Genomic DNA, 19,697 nt, shown 5'->3' with positions numbered 1-19,697 from the left:
AGGTTTCCGGGAAATCCGAGCAACGTCTGGGCATATGGAGAGAATAGCACAGTCGTTCTAACACTAATCTTACCAGGCCTAGCCAGAGATTTAATTGAAAATTGTATATTTATCGTTATTTCTTTCGTTCGTCTAACTTTATGTAAACTCTTATATTGAGAAAAATTGAGAAATCGAGAAAATACAAGAATTTACGCAAAGCTGGAGGAACGAAAGAAGTAACAATGAATGGACAATTTTGAATTAAATTTTGAAACCATCTCATCTGACCGGGCCTGACGAGATTAACGTTAAAGCCGTCTACAGCTTATATTCGAAATCAAATAGTACACACATGTTCGTACGAGCATCTTTTTATTGCTTAGACGTGCCGAAGTCGTCTCCAAAATATTCCCCATTTATTTTTGGGCACTCTGTATAGTAGAATCTTGACTATCTAATCATGAACTAACGATGATGCTATTTGGATACTCGGATAACTTCGTCTTCGTATGAGAGAAGGACGTTTATTTCGAATTATTTCATAACTATTAGATGTAATAACCAGAGAAATGAACTTTCGCACCTTCTTATAGCACCTTCCTTAAATTTTCCTACAAACACAGTAAAAATCATATTTTATTAATTCTTGATGTGAAAGTTGCGGCCGAAACTAGCCGAAACGGTCGTTACAGTGGCAACATTTCCACGTAATTACGTTATAATTTTATACATACGTATAATTACCACGCAAATTATGATTTTGTATATGTACATGTACAAAATTGCAATCTCCTCTCTCGTTGGTATCATCGTAATACGTTAGTGGAACATCATTTTTCCCCATTATGCGACAACTTTGACCTACCATTGTCGATCTTTAGCCTGATCTCTTGCGTTATTCCACGCACATTCGTAAAACACCGTATGCGCAGTACTCGGTATCTTCTAAAGGTACATGCAACCAGAGAGAATCACGGAGATCGCGGACGTATTCATCGGTTCTCGTCGAGGCATCCCCAGTTCGTATTTACAATTTCGTCGCATTATATCGGCGTTTTTCTGCGCTACCGTCACACGAATTCCCATCCATTGAACCGGGTTGCCACGAGATTTGTCTGCGGCGATGTTTACGATAAGCATAAACCCGCGTGGGGTAAAGGCTAGTCCTCCAGAGAGCTTGGCCTTTTGGCCCCTCTGGCACTCCTATCGAATCCCCTGCAAGTCTTCCTAGAAACTGAGAATTCGAGACACGGCCTGGGCGGGTCTGCGACTCGCTCTTTTAATCGTAACTTGCGGCCTGATAGTAAGCGGGCTAACCTATACGGGAGGTCTATTTTTATTGTGCCCGCGATAGTATAGTTGCGGCGAAACGGATAGGGAGAAGACTTGGAAATGGTCCTGCATAAACACTCTACGGGATTTCAGACTTCTCTCGTTATTGTCCATTTCGATGGTAACCATCGAAACTTCGATCAGAGGGAAAGTTCGTCAGAGTTCGAACTGAGCGTCTCTCGATCTGCCGCTAAGACGAACTTTGTTGAAAGTGATGCTTTATTCAGGCGTATACGTGGCATTAGGACGATAATTGGTCGAGGGTAATTCTTTAACAAAATATTTTACGATCGAGTTTGATTGAAAGAAAAATAATAATCTGTATTTGATGTTAGATGCATAGCTACGATTTATGTATGGCAAGGTACAGGTATATTTTTCTATGTGACATAAATATCAAAAAATGTTCGATGCACGTAATTAAATAATTTTTTCATGGAACTTCTTGATTCTGACATTACTTATCCGCGCGACATTCGCATGGAGACGAGACCCCCTTCGATTACGTATACCTCGACGATAAAACCTCCTTTGCGTGGATTAGTCCGCTCAATCAGGAAATATACTCGAAGCCCCCATAAAGTTCTCCCGGCGTGCAAACCCCTATGTATGTGTTCTATGTATTACCCTCTATGTGCTTCCCTTCTGTTACGCATTCTCGTGCGCTGAGCGCACAAGGCACATAGCGACAGATAAGACTCGCTATCTTAATTGACATATCAAATCAAAAATGTTCGGAAGTATTTTTATACCTCTTTAAGTTTCGTTAACGTTATCAGTGCGTTCGGATTCGACGAGCCTTACTTTATCGATATTCCTTCTGAAATAGTTCAGCGACGAAGCTTTCTCGGTATTTTCAATTTTAGAATGATTAATTATTCGAACATAAATTATTTTCCAAAATATGCTGCCAGTATCGTTGCTTGCTCCTTTTCTTCTTTTCGAGAAAAAATCAGAGAAGTATGTTTTTCTAACGTAGTTCGTAAGGCACGTTTAAAAGAGTATTGTGCGATTCTTAAGATGGTAATACGTTACAAATATTCCTTAATATTTTCCTTCGAATTTGCTATAAATGAACTTGCAGAAATAACATAACGAAATTATATATGCATAACGAAATTAGGAAATTTATAAAAAATTGAATCGATCAGTTTAGCTTCTGAGAGACTCACAGCCAAAATTTTACTCCTTAAAGCTTATCCAAATGTACCTAACATTTTTGTCGATTAAACATTTACGTCGATCGTATTATAAAATTTTGTCGACTATATTTCGCTGTTCATCAAAAATTTTCGTACAATAACGTGATTATCTTTGTTTAATTATTTATACATTATCTCAGTTCCCTGTAAAATATTGTTTCTTCATAATTTACGATATATTAAATTATTTTCCATAAACAGAAAATGTTATAAAAATTGCAACGCAAGGGTAACATTATACGATCAGAAAACAGATAGCGCAGCGAGTGTATAGATGGGGGGAGGGGGAGGGGAGAAATTTTCAGAGTACACAGAAAGAGAGACAGATTCGGTTTCGGATGTATTTTAAAGTCCATGGGGCTCAATGTTCCGCGAAATACGTTGCTCCCTTCCCATCGGTTGTATAATACAGATGCCGTATAGAAGATGGCTACAAATCCCCCAGAACTCTTCATATCTATAACCTCTTTTCATTTCATTCTCGACAACGAGAGCTCACACGCGACAGGGTAGTTTTAAACAATTCATCCTTGAAACCCTCCCACGCGGGTAAGTTTATTGCTACTTTCGAACATATACCACGATAGGAACCACTTCGATTTCGCTTAACTTGGTGGAAGTTTCACGATACCTGGCTGATATAATATCTCTTAAACAATTTTAAGCCAGAGAATAAAAACTCGTTCGATTACTGCAAATATAAGTTTGCTCTATTGCTGTGAAAGTAATATTTATAGATTATAGTGTGCGCTTCTTAAGTGTAACTGTACCAATACAAGCTAATACATAAGAGATTATAATACTTTAGAGATAGGCTACTTTATAGTATCTTATTTATTGATTAAATTAATCGATATAAGAATATGTTGAGTGGTGCATTCCTATTTCATGAATTACGCTTCTTATACAGGGTGGTTGGTAACTGGTGGTACAAGCGGAAAGGGGGTGATTCTACGCGAAAAAAGAAGTCGAAAATATAGAATAAAAATTTCTTTTTCATTTGTTTTTTTTTTAATTTTTTTAAAAGTCTACAGTGAGATCCGTTATAACGAGACGTGATAAAGTGCACGCGTACCGAGCGAAAATTCAAAGTCGATTTTCTCGAAAACAAAGCCTCGAACGAAAAATTTTTATTCTATATTTTCGACTTCTTTTTTCGCTTAGAATCACCTCCTTTCCGCTTGTACGACCCTGTATATCTTCAATTCAGATGACGAAACTATGATTCGTTTGTGAGCTTAAATAAAACGATACATAGCCAATGTTTGTTTTAATACCATTCTCTTACATTATTACAGTAATCTTTAATCTAATTTAATTTTATCTTACTTCCGTGTATTTATTACGTCGAAATTTCATTCATAACTTATCTAATAACATCTTAAGGTTCTCGATCATTCGAAAGATTTTGCGATCTTTAATTATTTTGATTTTTCACTTGAAAATGTTTCGTAGAGCTTCGTTTAACTATTTCCTGTCCTCTGAAAAATGATAAAATCTGTTTTTAATTTAAGCCAAAAATTGTTATATTATCCTGTTATTTATCATGTAGATTTTTTTTTTTTACCAATCAAAGGAACGAAATACGATTGCTCGCGTCTGGTCGAGGCGATTGTAAACTTTTGTTAAAGGTAACGGGGTTGCACTTTCAACTTACGGCGGTTAAAGTCAATTCGATAGCAGTTAACGAATTGTTGGGGGTGAATAGAAGGGGTTTGTGGTTAACGTGAGGGGTTGACAGGGGAACACATAATACATTGTTACCCCATCCACCGGATTCACCCCTTCCACGTGCAGTAATTTTCTCTGCGCGGAACCGACATCGCAGTGAACTATCTCATAATTAAAATTACCATACTACACGTACACATCGAGAAATCTTGGCACCCTAACGCATCGAACACGCGTTAAACTTATGTTTCATTTGCTGTTATTTGTTGCTTAATTATCGCTAATAATAGTAATATCGATATCGCGTTAATTAATCCGCTACTTAAACGTCGATATATGTATCTATATATTAATCTTTCCATATTAAAAGGAAAATTTCAATTTCTTCGTTCGATTTCTCTATATTTTGAAAACGCATTAATCGTTCATTTAAAACATTGACAAATACAAATGCTATAAATACTATGAGAAAATCCTACGTTATATGCTCGAATTGTCTCTTATATCTATTTTCATTGTGATTGAGTTACGAGGCTTCTAACTAATTAAATTCATATAATTAAGTTCAATTATATTATGCCAGGTATTCTACAAATCGATCACCTTTCGATCTATTCTTTCTCCATCTGATAATTAATAAATAAGATACGTATTTCAAATAAAATTCAATTGATATTTAACGGACAAAGTTTTGAAAATACCTCTTTTTTTCTTCGCTATTTTACAGTACGTGGATTGAAAAATATTTGATATGACCATAAACACGTACCTAATATTCCCAGTGATAAAAATTTAACTTCAATAATATCGTAGTTAGATGTAACAGCGTGTTATGGATAGATACATGCAACGTATTAAATGCTCAACACGTTGATGCTCAACTTTTATTATACCTTTGAAGTATCATTTGGAATTAACACTTTCGTTTATTTAATCGTAGGAGTTGATACACAAGCAACGCGTTGCTTCTAAAATTGCTCTTTGCTAAGTTTTCCCATTTCAGCCGTCAAAGCGTTTAAGCGGCAAGAAATGACCCGGAGGATGGTGCCAAATACCAGCTTCCTTCCCTCCTGTCTTTGCCCATCGATTTAAAACATTTGCCCTCCGCGAGACGAAAGTTCTTCGCCATTCGAGCTAGGGTGCCGCGAAATCACCCTAATATTGGATTATATCGATATACTGGGCATACATATATCATAGCACGGGACTGGAACGTACAGGTTACTAAATTTCCGATTTCTTTACAGAGATAAAGATATTATGCAGATCAGCAGGTTGCAAATTGTACTGCTTCGGTGAAGCGTGGAATTTTTATCCTTGAAAGCAATCGTATCTTAATGTCTTAACTCTCGGCAAAAGGATATTAATTTATTTCGTTGAAATTATTGGTAATTACGAACAACGGAGAGATAAATTTAATTAAAAATTGAATTGAAATTATAAATGTATATGACGCGTACAACGCACAATATCTCACACAACTGTGTCTAAAAAATGTTAGAATTTCGTTCTACGTTGACAAAGAGATATTTCAAACAAAAATTTCACCTTCTAACGTGTACAATTTAAATAAATCAAATTGTTTGTGTTTTCTGTATCTATTACTAGAATAATATTAATACAATCTGTTATTCTACTTGAAAAAAAAAACAGTCTGATTTCTAAGAGAAATTTGAACAAAAAAAGAATTAAAAGTCTGAATGAATAGAAGAAAATGAGAACGAATAATCCGTAGCTATGAATCTTTCCGCGTGATGTAAAATTACACGCGATTACTATATTTAATGGAAAAAAATCGTCGCTCCTTTATCGAGGATATTCGATCAGCGGGAGAAGACTCCACGGAGAGTTGAAAAAGTTGCCTTTGAAAAGCTGGCGGTGAGTAGCGACCTCGACAAGGTCGGTGCATTTAGGAACCCTTTAATCGAGTTGTTCGGTAGTCAGGGTAATGACGTGTGCTCGAGCACACAGCTCACGGTGTTTAGCACTTTATCTATCTTCTCCAAGTTATTAATGACACTCGCTGAGTCAGATGCCGCGGCGAAGTGCGGCATCTTCAGAGTTTAATATCCGAAGAATCGAGTCACTCGGCCGACTACTCGGTCGCGGACTTCTCCATCCGCTGCTGGCCTCGAGTAGTACACTCGTGCCGATGCGACGAGGCGCGCGACGAACAAGCTGGGGCATTTCGTTTCCAATATCCTTCACCCTGGCCGAAGAATCGAGTGTCGCCACTATTCGCAGCAAATAACACGCTTTCATTTTGCAGGAGCACATCGGACAAGTGGTTGGAATATAAAAAAGAACAGGAATTTTCGCCGCTCGGACCACCAGTTCGGGCTTACGAGAGAAATTTCGCGGCGGAGATCCGCGAGAGACAAAAGAGATAAAATCAGCTGGAAATCGCCCTCGCCAGAGAACATCCGTCAAATTCTAACAGTCGCGGCATCGATGTTGTTTCGTCTGAAAGATATACCATCGTTCTTTTAATTTACATTTTACATCAATAGAAGTTAAATATAAATTGCAACGATGTACGAAAAACTAAGCTGTAATGAAGTAGTACATAGTAGAGTTAGGGACGATAATATGAATAACAATAGGACACTAGCTGTTTAGCAGTAGGTTGATATTTTAATAAGAAAGGTAATAATAAGAAAGATTGTTAGTTATGATTATAGTATAAATATGGTTAAGCATATATTGTAAACAAGTAGAATGTAAATCAGGAGCCATCCTAAGGCACAAAGCAGGGATTAAGAATAAATAAATAAATAAAGAATACTTTACTATAACATTCGTGTGTTGTTACTCGATTTAGTAATTAATTAATATCCAAGAACTTGATTTAATAATATCTATGCACGTATAGAGAGAATCGCTTAAAATGTAAAATAACAAACTAATTGTTTTGAGACTGTTGCAAAAATATCGATCTACTTTTCTTCGTTTTAGACTAAAAAATTCTTTTATACCTGCGATTATTTCTATGAACTCTCCTGCGTAAATGTCGCACGTGTTCGAGTTAGGTTAAGTTAGCGTTGCATGTGATCAATAACTTACTATTGCACGCAGTTAAAAATCGTTTGTAACCAGAGGCCAGGAAATCCGTATCTCGCATCTGGATTTATCAGAGAATGATCAGTGAAAAAATGAAATGAATTTTTTATACGACATCGCATGCAGCGCGTCGTGTATTCGTAAATAAAGTATCGGAACTGGCATACAGCTACCTTTCATTCGATAGTCGTGCCTTCAACGCTACGTAGGTAAAATCATTGATGGTCATTGAAATCGAAGAAGACGTCTGAAACTCAAGAAATTTATTACACATGCGAATAATTATTAATGGTTGAATTTATGTAATCAATTCATGTAATTGATCTTCTAACCAGAGTATCTTTCGACAGTTTTCGCAATTACGGATTATTTGATCGCAACTTTTAATCGAACTTCTCGATAACCACCAGTGGGAAACACTAATAATTTAAAACAAATAAATTAGATTGAGAAAACAAGTTCGTGCAATATTGGCAATCTTAAAATTGATGGAAACGTTAGCCCGTTGTTAATTTAGAAACATGAGACGCGTACGAAAACAAAGTTGTGGCAATATCTTGAAAAAGGTCGTACGAAAATTTTGTTACACCATAAAAACACATGTCTCGGAGTTTTGCCACGAAACGGGACTTCACGGTTGCAAATATATTTGCGAACCTCAACGATCTACGATAGAAAGGTGAGTAAAACCATTATTTTATCGATTCGTTAAATATCACATAGATATAATATAACGATATTCTAAAGCAAAGTAATAACAGTAAAATGTAGGAAGAAAAAAATATTTTACATGCAACTATGTATACAATTTAAGTAATACTAAGTGTCAAATAAAATTCAACCTACATAGGTTCAGTGAATTAACTAATTAAAATCAATGTTAAGAGAACGAACAGAAACAAAGTGTAATTAACACTGAAACAAGCAAACTTTTGATTTCTACGATCGTTCAAAGTTAATTTCGAAAAAAAGTCGAAAAATAGTTATATACATTTTATGCGTATTTTACAATTCATTTACTTTTAGCCACTTCAATTGTAGTCATCTGTATATACATGTACCTGCTACACCTACTACAGATAAGCTATTCGAGTGTCAAAAAGCAATAAAGAGCGATCAATATATGATTCAAAAACCATTAACATACGAATTCCAAAATTCATTTAGCCTATTGATTAAGCCGTGTATAGGTACATTATAAGTAGATGTCATTAATGGAACTTAATTTCACCTTTGTTTCAATTAAATCGAAACGCGATGTAATCACGATACTATTCGTTCCGCGTTCATTTCGGTAGAATCGCATGGGCAATAATGGTGGTCTCATCGCTGTGCATTGCAATTGGAATGCTGAAAGTTACTCTGAATTATTACGAGCAGCATTTAGTTCTCTCGGTCATCGAAACGACCCATCATGGAATATGGAATTATCCGTTTCCAGCGGTTACGGTATGCGATATGAATCCCGTATCTCTTCAATTAACAAAAAAATTCACCGACAACTTGTGAGTATTTTATTTTTCTTTTCTCTTTCGTTCTTAATCGTCGATTAAACTTCCTGTTACTCGTTATATAGAATCTCTTATTGTGATTTAACGATAATCCTTGTTTCTTGATGATCGATTGATGATATATCACACAATTATATTTATGGTAAAGATTTAGTCAGTAACTTGTAGATCTTTCATTTGCATTTTCACCTGTATTTCGTTGTCGATATTTGATTAAAATCGTTATCGTGTAAACTTCCGTTATACTCATTACTGCCGCTCTTTTATCATCTTCTATTTTGTGTTAGCTTATACTGTATAGATATAGCAAACCACTTAAATTGCACAATAGCTTTTTCCTATTGTTTTTACAGGACATTTCCATCGAGTCTGTCGAAGGAATTTATAGCTCGAGAAATGAGATTACTGAACGAATTATTATATCCTGGTATATACGGATCACGCGTTCGAAATAATCTTTCACGATTGCAGAACATTTTTGACATGAATAAGCTTTCAATACCAACGATCATGAACTCGGTAGGTAACAAAATTATAGGAAACATCATACAGCGTCATAATACAGAGAAAACAAACTTGCTAGCAAATATCTTTCATAGATTCGTATCTATCGAATCAAAGCTATTCGAGATTGTTAAATAAAGTGCCACCAAAGAAAGCATGTTGGATGTAAATGAGATTGAATTTCAGGTTACGCGAAATTGTCAAAGTTTGTTGGAATCGTGTAAGTGGAAATCGAAGATTGAAAACTGCAGTACCATATTTCGATCAAGTATCAGCCGTGATGGATTATGTTGCAGCTTTAATTATATTACTTACGATTCGATTATGGAAAATCCAAAGTATATATATATATATTTAGATTTAAGTATCTATATTAATACATTGTTTCGTATATTATTGTTTAAATTATAAATTTTATTCTCTTTCTCTTTTAAATTTTTACATTTCTCTTTTAAATTTGAAGTATAAAACCACATAAAATGACATCGTGTGGATATCAGAGTGGACTCAATATATTGCTTAATCTGGATGTCGAAAATAATGATGCCGATATTATGGAATCTACGGAAATAAAGGTAATATTTCGTATTAATTTCTGATTGTGAAAAAAGACTGTTAAAAATTATACTCTTTTGTTACAATCTTTGAGTTCTCTTTTGCCCAATCTAATCTTCGATTCTTGTAACATCTACTATATTTTTACAGATCATGCTACACGACCCTTACGATTATCCTGATCATAATGCACCGAGTAAATTGATAAGCGAGCATGAATATTCGTTTTTGACTGTCCAACCTGTAGAAACGTATTCGACCCTTGATATCAGAAAGCTAAAATCCACCATGAGAGAATGCATATTTTATGACGAAGCAAATAAAATGATTGGTAACGATTGGAACAGAAATTTCGTCCCCGCAAGATATTCATTCATAAATTGTCTAACGAACTGTCGAACAACTGTAATTAAGAAAAAATGTGGATGCATTCCATATTATTATCCGCAAAATGGTTAGCTTGCTGTAAATACAACTTGTTTTATCTCGTAAACTTGCAAAATATTCTATAATGCAGCGTTTCTTTTGATAATTACTAGATCTGAAATAAAACAAAAATTATCTATAAAAAAAATAATCAAAATTTAGGAATATTCTTTCACGTTTTTCTACCTGTTAGCTTTAAGATAAATAATATTCTGTTGCAGATACCAGAGTATGCAATTTAAGAGATGTCGAATGCCTAGAAACGTTTAAATGTAAGTAATTCACAAGTATTATTAATTTTCCAGCCTTTCTTTTTTATTGGCGATTTATTTATAAAACTAGGAATATAGAAAAAGTATGGCATAATAATACTCTGTGTAAAATATTCTTATAACAAGTGAATATATAGAAATGAATTTTTAGTTTGGTATGATACCTCTTGGCCAGGAACAGATATGTCGCCCAAAACTTTACAGCTTGTAGAATTGGATACTAAAGAAAGACCTTGTAATTGTAAACCTGATTGTAATTTTTATCGTTATATCATGGAGAATTCAGCAGGAAATCTTGATAAACGCGTTTATTATGATGGTCTGACTTACACTACTTATTCCAGGTAATTTTAAGAATTTCTTAGCAAAAAATATTCGTATATTTATTACAAAATACTTGAAACATATACATTACATAAGATATTGATTGAAATTGATTGAAAGTTTTTAATACTAGTACATATAAATTGAGAGTAGTATTGGATAATAAAAAATTTTCTGCAAAAATATATAAAAGTTAGCATTATGTATATATTTTTCTAATTTTAGTCAAAAATAACAAACTCCATAGTTTATCAAGCTATCTTTTATTATTAATATTATATATTATAATATTATCTTTTATTATTAAATATTAAAAAATAATCAAAAATATTTATATGTTTATAATTACGAATGAGATAAATTACAAACACATATTTTTCGTTGTAGCGAAGGTAAAACCTGGAAAAATCAAAGTATAATTCATATATTTTTTGGAGATCTAGTGTCTATTCAATTCCGACGGGATATGCATTATAGTTGGCGTCATCTGTTCGGTAATATCAATTGTTTATTAAAATAATAAGTGAATTTAAATAAAAATATAATAATAATAATACTAATGTTAATATAAATTTAATATTTGTTTTAGCAACATTTGGTGGTCTCTTAGGAGTCTTTGCTGGTTTTAGTTTCATGTCTATTTTTGAAATTATTTATTTTTTTATTATTCGGGTTTTAACCGATGCATGTGTAAAAAGAAACACAAGAAACAAGTCAAACTAAATATCGACAATTTTTTAGGTTATGCAAGATACTAGGTTATTAAGTAAACGTCTTTTTTTCTTTTTTTTTATAAAATATATATATAATATATTATTTTATTATTCTATTTTATTGGTTTTGTACATTGAAGGCAATAATATTGTCTTTCCTTTTTTATATATTTGCTCGGTAATCTGGTAACTGAAAATCCATAAGTAATCTGCATGTTTTCAATTCAGGTAATTGAGCAATGGAATTTGTTCCATTTAATTTTCCTTTCTTCTTCATTACCGACTGAATTGTTTTTCTAATAGCCTTCAGGAATGTAATTTTATTTCCTCCATTTTGTAAAATATTACAAAATTCTTGTATGAACCAAGATCCTGTAAAATATGAATTTCTGATATGTGAATAATACACCTAATAAATATATCAAGTTCTAACCTATAAGATAGAGATAATTATATATTACCTTCTTCTTTATGACGAACAGATATGAAACCTTGCATAGTTGACATAAATATACAGAAATTTTTGTATGGTAAAATACTTGAAACTTCACAATTTAAAGGACCATCTGTAACTAAATGACTTACTTCATCATCATTTATTTGTCCTGCAATTAAAAATTATTGTGATTTTACAATCTCAAGTTTTAACCTGATAGCATAAAATTACAATTTTTGTTACCCGTCATCTTTCCCTGACAAGCTTGTATAATAACTACTTTAATAACATCCTTTAATTTTATACAACAAAATTTGTGTTCAATTGCTTCAATGCTAACTTCTTTTTCATCTGCACTAATAATACCACCTAGAATTAATGACCATTAACGATTAATAACTCATACAACATAATGCTTATGATGCAAAATTTACTACATTTTACCTTTACAACCATGACTTAAAATGCATACAAAAATGCAATCATAATCAGTACCAAAGTCTTTTGGAATATTTTCTAATGTTGTCAGTATTTCATCTTTGGTTAAATCATTAAACACCTCAATGGTAAAACCAAACCTTTGGAATGTTTCTGATAGTTTCATACGATCAGCCACAGTTCCAAATCTGGTTTCAAACTGAAACAAAAGTGTTATACATATGCACAATGTCACAACCACCACAGCGTGACTCTACCTCTGGATCAGTGAAGATTTGTTACAAAAAGTTGCTGCAAAATTGACCTTTTAACAAATCTCTACCAATTCAGAGCTATAGAATAATGCTATAGTAGTTGTAAGACACTTACTCTTGGTACACCCTATATAATTTTATTTATATTGGGATAAAAATGATTGTTTATTAATACAATACCTGTTGACCTGAAAAACGCATTTGGCTTATAATAATACAAAGGCCATTGTTTAATTTTCTTATATCTTCTCCTTCCACATCTGACAACACAGATTCTTCTTCTCTCATGGAAAATGTTTGTATCTGAGATATACTAGTAGAATTTGTACGCTGTGTATCTAACACATTTTGATGATTTTCATATTTTTTCAGATCTTCATAAATATGTTCTAAATCTTTGAAAATCTTTAAATGTTTAAGCAAATTCTCAAGTTTGACCTTACCATCTAAAATAATTAAATATTATGTGAACAAGGAAATTATATGAAATTACAAAGAATAGTATGTTTTTAATGATAAAAACAAACCTGGATATATTGAAATATAATTTACTTGCATCCAATATAACATATGTAATTCAAGAAAATCTACATCTTTTAAATATTCTTCATATACAGTTAAATCAGTTCTAACATATTGCAGTAATAATTTGATTTTATCTTCAGAAAGAGCTTCACATAATAAATATAGACTTTTTGCAATTAAATTTAAGTATCTAGAACATGATCCATTTTTTGGCAGATACAATAAATCCAAATCTTCAAATGATATTCCCAACTTTCGTATAATTTGCCTATTTTGTATAATACATATAGATTCCAATAATTTACTTTTCCAATTTTCAGGATATTTATTTATAAATTCTGTAAGTATATAAACTTTGTGATTTTTATAGTTTTGTAATAAATCACAAATTTCTCTGAAGCTATGTTGATAATCAGTTATCATCAAAAATAAAATAGATATTTTCTCATCGATGCTAAGATCATTTTCTATTTTCCATAAAATGTCTTTGTTTAATACATCTTCACTTACATTACTGCTTAAGACAGATGGTTTTGCATCAATTAATAAAGACATTGCTTTCCACAAATCTGCTTTAATAATATACCTTGGAAAAAAATAATATTGTAAAATATACATGTTTTCACTCTACATGTGAATAATTTAGAAATATTGAAAATTGATAAATTTTGAACATGTACTGAAATAGTATTAGAGCGTAAAATATTCTACATATTATAAATTCTACAAGATACAATAAATTTATAAAAGGTATAAAAAGGATAAAAGTCATAATTTGCAAATGATATTTATAGAAATAAACATAACATGAATGTATATACATATATTTACTAATCTTTAATAACAAAACAATTTGAAAAGATTAATATGAATAAATAAAATAATGCATTATTAATAAAAAATGAATAAACAAATAAAATTGAAATAATCAATTGGTAACGAGTAAATTAATATAGATACCGTTAGAAAGTAATATATGATGACGGATTAACAGTCATTAATTACAGTCATTAAATACAGTCATTAACATACTTACTTTGTAATATTATTTTGTAATACTTCTACAGTGCAAATTCTTTGCAATATTTACACAACTTTATTGCAATATTCAGTTTTGGTTTCTGTATTTTACTTAAAATATTGCCTCTTCTTTAAGCATTTTCAAATATTGTTATATATCAATCGACAGATATCTTTTTATTTATAAAAATCTCTTTCTTTGAATATAACGAAACACATACTATTGCGTATTAATCTACAGTTTATACATATGTTTAATTGATATGTTAAATACATATTTAAACAATGTGATTTTCGCCATTCATAAATAGAAAACATAAGTAATAAAGTATCAATATTTAAAACAATCTTATTATTTAAAGTATATAAGATTTTTTTATTCGGTGGATTTATGAATTGAGTATTAAATTGCAGTGATCTAGTAACAGTCATATGTATGTACATAGTACATATCATGATTCTGATATATATGTAGTATATTCAACATACAGGCGACTCGGATTCAGGTATAATTCGTGGTAAATACGTAGAGTTAAACAACATGGCAACGCCGTACTTGGAAACATCAGGGATCCGATTCTGGATATCTCAGTTTTGTATTGTTATACCGTGATTAACTTGTTATAAAAAATTATTTAAGTATGTACAATCATTTTAATAATTATATATAAATATATTTATAGTGAAGTAGAAGTAATATATAAAAATCATATTTTTTGTGGATATCTGTTTTGGTTTTTGGAAAAGTTTGATATGCGATGCTTGTATTTGAAATATTTATATCTACATTGTGTAAAGCAAGTTTAAATTGCTTCTGTACAAAATGTTTAAAAATAAGCAAGGAAACATATAAATTCGTAAAATTACATATAAAAGAAATAAGATTAGTTACATATATAATAATATTAACAAGGAGGAATTTCAAACCCGCACACCGCGATTTTAATATTTGTATAGAAGATAGTTTTGGAAAAATATTGAAGAGATTTGAAAATTGAGGGTAGAAGCTATACTTTTTTTAAATATCTTGGGGGATAGAGGATATACATAGAAAGAATTTTTTCTTTAAATCAATTATATAAAGAGCTAGAAAAGAGAATTATTTGTTTAAACGTTGGCAATTTCTTTTTGCCAAATATTAATTTATCTTTACATAAAATCATATGCATAGTGAACAGATACATTAAAATAGAGGAACTTTTTGCTTTTTCATTAAACTTACTATCTCGATTTATTTTCTGAAATATGATTACATTTAATAAAAATGCTTACGTGGTCGATAAGACGTTAATATGCTGGTAAGATTTTTTTTTATCTTTGAATCTCGTTGGAGAAGTTTTCCCAACATTTATTTTTTTTCATATTAAATAACTTTTCTTTGAAAGTACATAACTGAATTTTAAATATGTTTTGTCAACATTGTATTCACTGTATTATTATTTTAACAGTATTATCACTATTTTCATTGTTGCTATCTATATGACAAATAGTACTGTTTCATTCATTTCATTAATATTATCACTTACTATAATACAAATAAACGTTTCATAAAATCGCGGGAAACCATACTGATTAGGTTATGTTTACATTAGGACAGAACTCATTCACTGTTGCCAGATTTATGGTTAGCACGGATTGTACCTGGAGTCGGTTGTAGCCAAGTTGCGTTCTACCAGGTTCTACCAAACAGGTGCTTTTGACGTCACGTCATCGCATTCGTGAGTTGTGGATTTGCTTCGAACATTCTAATTTATTTGAAATTAATTATCATGTCAAAAAGCAAACTTCATCATCAAGTTGACAGCAGTGTCGTCGCAGTAAAAAGTAAAGTAAGTAACCTCTTAATTTAGAGTCCCATCCTTTAAACTATACTATTATTAAACAGAAAAAAGGTATCATGTAGTAACATTCAAGTGTCCTTTCTTTTTTATTATGCTATTGAACACTTTTCTACACAGAAAATTAAAATTTTTTTTAGTTTGATGCAGATATCATAAGATTTTCAGTCAACCGTAATGAAGCAATTAATTATGAAGATTTTAAAAAGTTATTGGCTGAGCGACATGATATTGGTCCTGACTTAACTTTCCTCATATGGTACACAGATCCTACCGATGGTGATTTATTACCCATTAACAATGACAACAATTTGGCAAGGGCATTACTGGCTGCAAAACCTCTACTTAGAATTTTTATTCAAAGAAAGGGTCAAGTAATTTTTATGACAAATAATTATCAAAGATAAATTCAATATAAGATTTAAGTGCAATAATATTTATTCCAAAGTATATAGTAAATAGATTGATAGAACAAAAAACTATTTTATGTAATAGGGGATGGATTAGAAGACATAAATGGATATGGGACAATAAAACCAAAAAATTTAATATCGAGTATTCTTGGTGGCACACCTGGAAAACCAAAGTCATTAGCTATATCTAATCCTCACGATTTTAGACAAGTATGTCTTAATTATATGAATACAAATTATTTCGTGTATCATTCAAGATATATGTTAAGTACAAATTTTATGAACAATAACAGGTATCAGCAATAATTGATGTAGACATATTACCAGAAACTTGTCGTCGTGTACGATTATTGAAACACGGTTCTGACAAACCATTAGGATTTTATATTAAAGATGGAGAAAGTTTTCGAATATTGCCGCCATCTGCAGGAGGTGGGATTGAAAAAGTACCAGGTGTATTTATTAGTAGATTAGTACCAGGTGGCTTGGCTGAAAGTACAGGTCTTTTAGCAGTAAATGATGAAGTGCTTGAAGTGAATGGTATAGAAGTTGCTGGAAAAACTTTAGATCAAGTATGTAAAATTGTTATATATTATTTATATATTTTTATTTCCATGTAATTCTTATACCTTCTTTCCTACTTCTATTTTCTCATATTTTTTCATATTTTAAACAGGTCACAGATATGATGATCGCCAATTCTTCGAATCTCATAATCACAGTAAAGCCAGCAAATCAGCGAGCAGCATTAGCTGCACCAAGACGTGGATCATTTTCACGTAATAGTCAATTGTCTTCTGGAAGTCATCAGTCGACACAAAGTGCTGCAACTGGTAGTGATGAAGATGCAGATGAAATTGTAGACTTAACTGGCGTAACATTACAGGATGATGCAACAACTTCAACTTCACAACATCATCATTATCACCATCATCACCATCATCATCAAAATCACTATAATCACGATCAAGGTGTTTTACATTTATAAATAAATGCACTACATAATTCTATTTATATTATGCCATGCTCAATTGAATATTGGTTCAAATATTCGTTCATCCAAAAAAGTATTTATAAATAAGCATAAAATATAACATGACAATAAGAAAATGATGTGCTAAAGTAAATGAAGCATTATGAAATCATGGTAGCTACTGTTTACATAATTTAATGATAATTTAGTTGAATTAGGCACCAAAATGAATATTAGATTCACATGAAATGAACATTTTCATAGAAGATTGTGCCTTTTAATATGATACATACATTTTCCATTAAAATCATTCTGTAATATTATCACTTATTCTTACTAGATCAATATTGTTTCGAAAATTCAGTTCTATAACTAAAATCATTAAAATTAAAAATATTTTTCATATATAAAAGAGAGTATTAATACAAAAGTGAAACATAAGCAAAGAACATATCTCTCCTTTTATGAATCAAAATTAAATTGTTTAATTTTGTACTTATTTAATAATATGCATTTCTTACTTTAATACTTTTTGTAGCTATATACAAATATTATATACAGAAGGTATTAAAGTGACAAATTGATCCATGTAAAACAAAAAATTATAATTAATGAAGAAGCATAATATATAATTATAATCGGAATATAATAACAAAAAATTTTTCGCATGATACTTTTAGTTGCAATAGAAACAAAAAGTATTATATAAGAAAATTTTCTTTTAGTATTTACATTACTTGAATACAATGTGTATACATATATTTTTTATCAATCTGTTGAAAAGACATGTATGGAGTATATTATATGATGATATGATAGTATGATATATAAGAGCATTATTGGAAAACAGCAATATTTTTGAAGTATTAAAATAATATTTATAGTTCTTAATATAGGAAACGCATGAAGTGTACTTAAGTTTTACTTTTAATTTACTTAAATTTCTACTTAATGGCATAAACCGTGAATAGAGATTTAAAACTGTAATGTATAAAACTATCTTTTCAGAATTATATTTTATCATTCAATTGGATAATTAGCAAAGAAATCTGTTGTTAATTAACACATTGTTCGTCATTTCATAAAATATCAATTTTTCAATTGATTTTAATCATTTTAATATGTATATAATGCAAATAATTAGATTTAATAACTTAATTTATCATTCTAAGTAGAAGCCTTTATTCAATGATAAAAGAAAGTGTATATATGAATAACATAAGAGGATGAAATACTAATATAAGCGTCTTATTTTAAATTGGATGTACGGACTCAAAAAAAACTGAGTGGCCTTATACTTAGATCATTCCAATGTTTTTTATAAAAATGCAAAACTGGGATTATTCCTACTCTGATGCATTCGGAAACATATTTACTCATATATGTATTCTGTTCATTTTACTGTAAGTTTAGAGTGTTGAAGTTTTCGAATTTTAATTCCAGTTTTATAAATGTTATTTGTTATCTAATTGAACACTAGATATTAAAATATACTTTACAAATTTTAGATGTAAGAACATATAAGATTATGAAACATATTTATATACATGTAAAATATTTTCTTTATATATTTGTGCCTTCATTGTTTTATCCATGAATATAAAAATTGGATTGTGATGAATTGTATCACATTCCATTTACATAGAACTTTTGTAGTGCAAGAAATATATACAGTGTTTCACTAATTATGTTGTACGATTCTAAATTGATCAACGATTCTAAATTAGATTGACAAAAATACATGCATGCATGGATAAAAGCAGAAAAATCTTACCGTAATACAATTATAAATTAACTCGTAGAAATAAATTAATCATTAAAATATTTTCGTTCCCAAATTAGAGAAACTATTTTTATAATAATATCATTTTTAATTTTGCTAATTCGGTTTCATATCAATTGCTAACAATGCAAATGGAAAAAGAAATTATATGTACAGTATATCTTGTAGTAAATTTTGTTCATAAAAGCAAATACTTTTTGTAGAAGAAAGCGGATATGTACCCAAAGGATAACTTAGATAATTGTGTAACAAATAGTATAAAGAATGTATATATAAACATTCACGTATATGCTATATACACGTTATGTACATATAGGATGAATTAGTAAGAATGACTATCTGGAACATCTCATTACCTACTGACTTCATCAAAAAATGTTCAAAATAAAATTTATTCCAGGGTTTGATCAGGTGAATATAAGTAGTTTGATTTTTTAATACCTTGTATGTTTTTAAATATTAAGA

At 30.8% G+C, this 19,697-nt stretch overlaps 4 protein-coding genes across 6 annotated transcripts in view; 3 read left to right on the top strand and 1 right to left on the bottom strand.

Annotated features, from left to right (window-relative positions):
- Positions 1 to 6,799, top strand: part of LOC117233263 (histone-lysine N-methyltransferase 2D-like) — a 79,403-nt gene extending 72,604 nt beyond the window's left edge. The window contains exon 5 of the mRNA XM_033493390.1: positions 6,457 to 6,799. The gene's annotated coding sequence lies outside the window, so the exon portion shown is untranslated. The remainder of the gene's footprint in view (positions 1 to 6,456) is intronic.
- Positions 6,800 to 8,532: 1,733 nt separating this feature from the next.
- On the top strand, positions 8,533 to 11,647 carry LOC117233220 (sodium channel protein Nach-like). Its single transcript, XM_033493329.1, has 9 exons — positions 8,533 to 8,752; positions 9,112 to 9,277; positions 9,449 to 9,600; positions 9,726 to 9,837; positions 9,968 to 10,271; positions 10,465 to 10,515; positions 10,667 to 10,859; positions 11,227 to 11,333; positions 11,429 to 11,647. The coding sequence occupies exons 1-9, from the start codon at positions 8,562 to 8,564 to the stop codon at positions 11,560 to 11,562; spliced, it is 1,410 nt and encodes a 469-aa protein (XP_033349220.1). The 5' UTR covers positions 8,533 to 8,561; the 3' UTR covers positions 11,563 to 11,647.
- A 64-nt stretch (positions 11,648 to 11,711) lies between these two features.
- Positions 11,712 to 14,646, bottom strand: LOC117233219 (caspase-8-like). 2 transcript variants are annotated; one of them, XM_033493327.1, is made up of 7 exons: positions 14,242 to 14,646; positions 13,208 to 13,791; positions 12,861 to 13,126; positions 12,433 to 12,625; positions 12,232 to 12,357; positions 12,014 to 12,157; positions 11,716 to 11,924 (listed from the first exon to the last, which is right to left on the bottom strand). In XM_033493327.1, the coding sequence occupies exons 2-7, from the start codon at positions 13,758 to 13,760 to the stop codon at positions 11,716 to 11,718; spliced, it is 1,491 nt and encodes a 496-aa protein (XP_033349218.1). In that variant the 5' UTR covers positions 13,761 to 13,791; positions 14,242 to 14,646. The 2 variants fall into 2 exon arrangements, with proteins under 2 accessions (XP_033349219.1, XP_033349218.1); XM_033493328.1 differs by lacking the exon at positions 14,242 to 14,646 and having other exon boundaries at positions 11,712 to 11,924; positions 13,208 to 13,760.
- A 134-nt stretch (positions 14,647 to 14,780) lies between these two features.
- LOC117233221 (partitioning defective protein 6) lies at positions 14,781 to 19,273 on the top strand. 2 transcript variants are annotated; one of them, XM_033493330.1, is made up of 6 exons: positions 14,781 to 14,864; positions 15,818 to 16,054; positions 16,204 to 16,432; positions 16,559 to 16,686; positions 16,770 to 17,048; positions 17,153 to 19,273. In XM_033493330.1, exons 2-6 carry the CDS (start codon positions 15,995 to 15,997, stop codon positions 17,462 to 17,464), a joined length of 1,008 nt encoding a protein of 335 aa, XP_033349221.1. In that variant the 5' UTR covers positions 14,781 to 14,864; positions 15,818 to 15,994; the 3' UTR covers positions 17,465 to 19,273. The 2 variants fall into 2 exon arrangements, with proteins under 2 accessions (XP_033349221.1, XP_033349222.1); XM_033493331.1 differs by lacking the exon at positions 14,781 to 14,864 and having other exon boundaries at positions 15,744 to 16,054.
- The last annotated feature ends 424 nt before the right edge of the window (positions 19,274 to 19,697 follow it).

The sequence above is a fragment of the Bombus vosnesenskii genome, unplaced genomic scaffold (assembly GCF_011952255.1).
Source record: "Bombus vosnesenskii isolate JDL3184/JDL3185 unplaced genomic scaffold, Bvos_JDL3184-5_v1.1 scf7180000013295, whole genome shotgun sequence".
Taxonomy (NCBI): domain Eukaryota; kingdom Metazoa; phylum Arthropoda; class Insecta; order Hymenoptera; family Apidae; genus Bombus; species Bombus vosnesenskii.
Note: the sequence above shows the minus strand (reverse complement) of the source record. Positions and strands in the feature narration are given on the sequence as shown.

Bases quoted from the DNA above. Each gene is read 5' to 3' on its own strand.
- LOC117233220 (XM_033493329.1), top strand. From the start codon at position 8,562: ATGGTGGTCTCATCGCTGTGCATTGCAATTGGAATGCTGAAAGTTACT. The intron at 9,601-9,725 runs GTATATATATAT...TTAAATTTGAAG, and splicing joins TCGATTATGGAAAATCCAAA to TATAAAACCACATAAAATGA. The intron at 9,838-9,967 runs GTAATATTTCGT...ATATTTTTACAG, and splicing joins TGGAATCTACGGAAATAAAG to ATCATGCTACACGACCCTTA.
- LOC117233221 (XM_033493330.1), top strand. From the start codon at position 15,995: ATGTCAAAAAGCAAACTTCATCATCAAGTTGACAGCAGTGTCGTCGCA. The intron at 16,055-16,203 runs GTAAGTAACCTC...AATTTTTTTTAG, and splicing joins TCGTCGCAGTAAAAAGTAAA to TTTGATGCAGATATCATAAG. The intron at 16,687-16,769 runs GTATGTCTTAAT...GAACAATAACAG, and splicing joins ATCCTCACGATTTTAGACAA to GTATCAGCAATAATTGATGT.
- LOC117233219 (XM_033493327.1), bottom strand. From the start codon at position 13,760: ATGTCTTTATTAATTGATGCAAAACCATCTGTCTTAAGCAGTAATGTA. The intron at 13,127-13,207 runs GTTTGTTTTTAT...TAATTATTTTAG, and splicing joins TTATATTTCAATATATCCAG to ATGGTAAGGTCAAACTTGAG. The intron at 11,925-12,013 runs GTAATATATAAT...CATATTTTACAG, and splicing joins TGTTCGTCATAAAGAAGAAG to GATCTTGGTTCATACAAGAA.